Source organism: Silurus meridionalis, chromosome 15 (assembly GCF_014805685.1).
Source record: "Silurus meridionalis isolate SWU-2019-XX chromosome 15, ASM1480568v1, whole genome shotgun sequence".
NCBI classification, from domain to species: Eukaryota; Metazoa; Chordata; class Actinopteri; order Siluriformes; family Siluridae; genus Silurus; species Silurus meridionalis.
The window spans coordinates 7,298,631-7,305,000 of record NC_060898.1 but is presented as its reverse complement, the minus strand read 5'-3'; the positions used below and the strand labels follow the sequence as shown (position 1 = coordinate 7,305,000).

The following is a 6,370-nucleotide window of genomic DNA, read 5'->3' as shown; positions in this document are numbered from 1 at the left end:
TCATCTGCGTTTTCACAAACCGGTGCCTCAACCGATAGCGAAACGATCTTCCGCCGCCCGCACACGCCAATTAATCTACCCGGTGACAGCAGTTCCACAGAAGGATCCATATATGGCTGGAAAGGTCAGGTGTCCTAATACTTTTATCCATTGAGTGTTTGAACACGAGGGTTATTTCATTTTCTGTTTTTTTATTTCTTCTCGTTACTGGAATTCTGAGCCGTCTGTTCCATACTTAAGATTTTGTCTTGCTTTGAGAGAGAAAAAAAAAAGACCTTGATCAGGATTTTTAAAAAAGGATTGTAGAATAGCCTCTTTGTCACTAAAGCGAGACTATTTTTTTTTCCAAGGTACTAATGATAACTTAATGTATCCACCCTAATTGTCCATTTTCAGTATGATTCTGATGCTTCACCTGATACTGACATGATGTACGTCTTCAACGACTCGTCGTATTGTGCAAAGTGGTGCAATGGGAACAGGCTGGAAGGCAAGTCGTGTCCCCTGTCCAAGTGTCACGTCAGTGTCGGGTAAACAGCATGAAGGATGTCACTTGGAGGATCGGTTCATGTTTTTAACCAGACAACAGCTGTCCATCAGCACAGACGAGTTACTCAGACTTATATTATGTGCGTGTTATAGAAGCAAAAAATTTAAAAGAGGAAAAAGAAAGGAAAAATGGCTACAGATGGCACAGCAGCCCTTTTTCATTTCCTATAATGAAAGTAAAACCTGGAGCATCTGCAAAAATCTACACCTGGTATTGTTTTGTTTTACCTGGTAAGTGAGGTAAATAAATAAATAAAAAATAAATGCCCACAGAGAAAATAAACGTATATAAACATCAAATTCTCCATTCAATTTGAAGCTTTTACAGGTATTTACTTAGTAGATCAATAAATAATAATAATAATAATAATAATAATAATAATAATAAATATTAACAGTGTAATGCATGTCTGTATTTGCTATTCTTTATATCTGAAGTTACCACAAAAAGAGTGATGTACACTGGTACAGGTTCTCATCACTGTGTGTGTGTGTGTGTGTGTGTGTGTGTGTGTGTGTGTGTGTGTGTGTGTGTGTGTGTGTGTGTGAGAGAGAGAGAGAGAGAGAGAGAGAGAGCGAGAGAGAGAGGACACCATGGTAATGAAGGCGTGTGATGCTGAGGATTGTGAAGCTTTTGATAGGTTGTGTTTGCGTGGGTGGTTTGAGTGTAGGGGGTGAGCGCAGGCTGTGATTAAAGGGACGATAAACACATGCACAGCTTAAGTATTTATTGAGAGGGACCGATTAAAAAAATTTAAAAAAAAAAGGCTAAAATAATGACAAAGAAAGACATTGCCATTTGCATGTTTTCACAAATCCAAAAACAACAGAAAACGTAAGAGCATTACCATGGACGATTACGTATTCTTAGGAAGAGCTGTAACGTAAACATGAAGCACTCATGACACAAATGGCAGTGCTGCAATTAATATCTGGATGCTTACCAACTTGGATTAAAAAAATTTAAATTACAAATAAAAGGCAGAATAGAGATTTTTGAAGCTCGGACCTGACCGTCGCTGATTTGCCTGCGATAAAGGTTACGTAAGGAATAAAACACGACGTGCTGCTGTGCTGTTAATAGAAACTAATCAATGGCAGAGGGATGTAGTGCAGTTTGACCCAAAGGTGAAACAATTTTACCTCCCTAAGGTTGATTATTGCCATGTAACGAAATGTCAAAAAACTGTCTAATCCCACTTTGCCAAATAAAAAAAAAAGGAAAAATGGAAGGTAAGTTCGCTGTACTGAAGAATTTCCTTTCTCAGAAAACAACCTAAACGACCACGTCACCATTACAATGAGCGCACACTTAACTCGCGCATGTGGAGTGCTCACCGTTCAAATCGCCGTGCAACCCGCTGCTATGGAAACGAGGACGTATCGGAACGGACGCGTTAACGTGAGCACTTTCCGTTCTAGAAAGTGAATCGATACATTTCGAACGATTTATTAAAAAGAAACACAGGTGCAATATTTTACGTTTTATTAACTGGATTAAAGATTCATTCAGCTGAAAAATTGAGGGCCAAAAATAATAATAATAAAAAAATCTTTAAAAGGCAACGTCAGGTCTGTTTCTGTTCTCAGTGTTTGTTATCATTTGTTATAATATGTTATATTTTGACTAACAGATGACTTGGATTCTATAACTTTGCTTTCTATCCATCTCGCAAACTCTAGTGCTTTTAACCCAAACTCAACTATTTAATATTTAAACAACACTACTCCATACACAACTCTACCATAAGGACACAAGATAACTATACGGCAATGTCTATGTCAATGTCTGATTGACTGGATTTTATAGATTTTTATACAGAAATCTTTAGAAACTTATATTTGGAGGGTTTAAAGCAGTTGGTATCAGCAGCCCAACAGCTGTTTACCAAAAAAGGTTGCCAGACGGATGAGTCAGTATTATGTACTTCTCCAGCGGGCAATAATCTTAATGCCAGAAATGTGGCCAAAGAAAAGAAAAGAAAAAAACCCAACAATGCTGTTGATGCCTGGATGGACACTTTTCAAACCTAATGACATCATTGTACATTTTTTAAACCAGACGACGAGCCGTGCGAATGCTACCTTGTCACAAAAGTGTGCTTGAACAACAGGATTTAAAAACTTCCAGTCATTCCTACATTAAGCAGGATTTTTTTTTACTACAAATCTGAAGTCTCTCTTTCAAAAATATGTAAATGCAGGCTACATGGCAACCACAACTACCTCTGAATACTTAATCATGATTCATGAAGCAGAAGTGGTTATATTTTGTTTCGCACTGGCACTTCCAGTGATCGATTCTGACTCTAACAGATGAGATGTCGGTTTTAGGCTTGAGGCAGAAAGAAAAATACATACTCTGTCTTCAAAACTTGCCCAGTCAGCAACTTCTTCTTTCTGCACAAGTCCATGCATTCAATCTACTACAAAGGCTAGAGAAGGAAAAAAAAAATGAAGGCGGGAGTACGGGGTTCTTCTTCGCTTTCTGATTAACAATGTCACTAGCCATATACAGTATACGGACAAAAGTTTGAGGACACCTGACCATAAGCTTTTTTTGAACATTACATTCCACACGTAGTCACCATTTTCTGTTATATTATCCTCCAGATGTTCCACTAGATTTAAAGTAAAATCAGGTATTGATGTTAGGTGAGAAGGCCTGGGGTGCACTCAACGTTCCAATCCATCCCAAAGGTGTTTAATAGGTTTAAGGACAAAGTTCTACAGCAGGCCATTCAAGATCTTTCACTCCAACCCATGTACATCATCTTTATGGAGCTGGTTTTTGTGCACTGCTTCAGTCATGCTGGAACAGTTTTGGGTTCAAGCGAAGGAAAAACTTCTTGCTGCCACGACCATCCTATACAATTTTTATTTTATACAACTGTTTGAACAGTTTGAGAACAACAACATACGGCAGAAAAAAAATACTTAATACTTTTGTTCGTATACTGAATAACTATTTTTTTCCCCCCTTGGTCCACATCTGGATCACCGTATGCAATTCAGGAGTGATTCATTCTAGAAACAGTAGCAGTAATTTCTTATTTCTTGGAGCGCTTTTATGAAATTGATTGTGCAAATATACACAATATTCGATAGAATCACAATTTCAATGAAATCACACCACACAACTTGGATTTTGAGGAACATATTGATCATCGTGTCAAAGTGTTAAAGTAGTTCACTTTATTCATTAAAGTGGCAGGCTATTTATCCGGACATTAATATTTTTATAAATTCAGGATTTCATCTGACATGATTTCAGCAATAATGCAGGGAAAAAAACAACGCCTGCAATATCAGTGCCACTGATCTCTTTATAAAGCTTTCTGATTGCACCATCACGACGTGGCCTTAACCAGATACCCTCTATTTTTAATCAAATACTATAAAAAAAATATATATATATATAACTAGCCAATATTAGCCCGGTTCTCAAACCAATTTCAAGCAATTCGACTGAAGAAAAAGCTGTTTGGACACAACACCATTTGGCTGCTCTTTCTCACCAAACATGATCAGCAAAAGCTCAGGAAGAAAAGGTTCAATCGCAAACGGGTCTCTACCAGGTGTCTTTGTGCACTACACTGAAGGGAAGAAACACTGTTTTACAGTCTACGAAGTGCACTAACGGAGGGCGCACGCAGCAGTTTGGGATTCGGCCTGCGAATACGTTATTGCCAACGACTTGGGCAGGATGAAATCAATTATTTTGAAGTCAAATATAATTTAAATGATGAACATATGGTACAAGAGCAAACCATATATATCTATATATAATAACTATAAGAAATATATATTAAATCATCAATGACAGATTGTTGACATATACAGCGTTTGGTAATGTCAACTGTATCAAGAGGGATTAAAGCGAGCCAGGAGACGTGATAACAAGTCATTGAATAAATACGTGTCAATTAGAAGGATTGTCATAAAAGGAGTACGTTTACATTATTTTACATAAACAAAAGAACCGCATAGAACGGCCAGTAGAATTGCTTAGTAGGGCTGGGTGCATTAGCGTTAGCTTTAAGCGTTAGCTAGCTGTCTAACTAACTGACTGATCGCGATGAAGGGAAAAGGTTGGATTTTTATCCCGTTACCTGAAAAGGGTTGCTGAAGTCAGGATCTGCGAAAGGGTTACTGTCGAAATCCGACATTCTGTCAATGAACCGTCTTCAATCCTACAAGAACAATAAAACCGTAACAAAATATATACACACTGATATTAACCCTCTCCTGCACAGCAGCGAAGGCGGCGGCTACGGAGCTCCACTGATCTGCAGCTGCAAAATGGCAGCACCGGAAGTGACGTGTAAGTGCCACTAGTCTAACGGATTGCTTCAGGTTTTGTGGCGTTTTTAAAATTGTATTATTATTATTATTATTATTATTATTATTATTATTATTATTATTATTTGTGTTAATCCAATTACATTGATTACATATTTCCAAATTTCCAAATATATTCTCCGACATTTTACATAAATACAAATAACAAAAAATATATAATTTCATGTTTTTTATTATATTTACAATTTTGAATGTTTTTTTTCTTTTTGCACAATTATTTAGTAAAACAGTGGAATAATCAGTTATATGTAACAACAGTTCGAAGGGGAAAAAACATAATGTAAATGGTGCCATCTAGAGGCCAATAGAGATTTAACTGTTAAAAATTATGAGTGATCGGGATTGGGTATGTGTAAGGGTCTGAGTGATTAGGATTGAGTATGATTAGATTAGATTAGATTAGATCAGATAGATAGATAAATAGATAGATAGATAGATAGATAGATAGATAGATAGATAGATAGATAGATAGATAGATAGATAGATAGATAGATAGATAGATAGATTAAACAGTTTGTGACTGGGATGTGAAGAGTCCTTGATAATGTTGTGAGCTCTGCGCAGACATCTGCTGTGGTGAAGGTGTTCAGTGGCAGGTAGTTGGATGCCAGTCGGGCGGTTTTGACCACCCTTTGCAAGGCTTTGCGTTCACACAGAGTGGAGCCTCCATACCATACAGTGATGAGTGATCAGGATTGGGTATATGTAAAGGTATGAGTGTTTAGAATTGTGTATGAGTGATCAGGGTTGGTATGAGTGATCAGGATGAATTTGTGTAAGATAAGATAAGATAAGATAAGATGAATAAGTGGTTACACTATCAAACATATTGCCCATAGGTGATATTGCACGTTTTTAAATTATTGTTATTGCACATGTGTTGCTTAAAAAACTTTGTTATTGTTATTATTGCACAGTTAAACAGTAATAACAGTGTATATTTTGGTGACTGGTTCACTGGGAGCAGCTCTGATTGTAAAGTCTAATAGCAGCAGGGAGAAAAGACCGTCTGTTTCTCTCCTTTAGACACTTAGTGTGTAACAGTCTGTCACTGAAGGCGCTGCTCAAAGATGAAACTGTTTCATACAGGACTGAGCTAAGGGTATGAGTGATGAGGATTAAGTATGAGTGAGGGTATGAGTGATCAGGATTAAGTATGATTAAGGGTATAAGTGATGGGGATTGAAATTTTGGTTTTGTATGAGAAATCTCTGAACCCCTGCTTTAACCAATGTAATTTGTAGTAACATCAATATTAACCTCATAAACTGACCACTTCTGAGTATTTGTGTATCTGCAATCAAATCAAATTCTGTCAATTTTCACACACGCTAATTTGATTCAATATGATTGGAAATAAACTTAAAAGTAAACAGACACTACGAGAAGCAGTGCAACCGAGAGCAAGGTTATTGAATGAAGAGAATAGACTATTGTGGATAATTGAAAACATATTCAT

General features: G+C 37.0%; 1 protein-coding gene across 1 annotated transcript in view; it reads right to left on the bottom strand.

The window, feature by feature from the left end:
- The window catches only part of scamp1 (secretory carrier membrane protein 1), a 22,930-nt gene extending 18,075 nt beyond the window's left edge, over positions 1 to 4,855 (bottom strand). Inside the window, exon 1 of the mRNA XM_046867690.1 lies at positions 4,662 to 4,855. Coding sequence (XP_046723646.1) covers positions 4,662 to 4,718 — 57 coding nt within the window. The 5' untranslated portion in view covers positions 4,719 to 4,855. The remainder of the gene's footprint in view (positions 1 to 4,661) is intronic.
- Between the last annotated feature and the right edge of the window lie 1,515 nt (positions 4,856 to 6,370).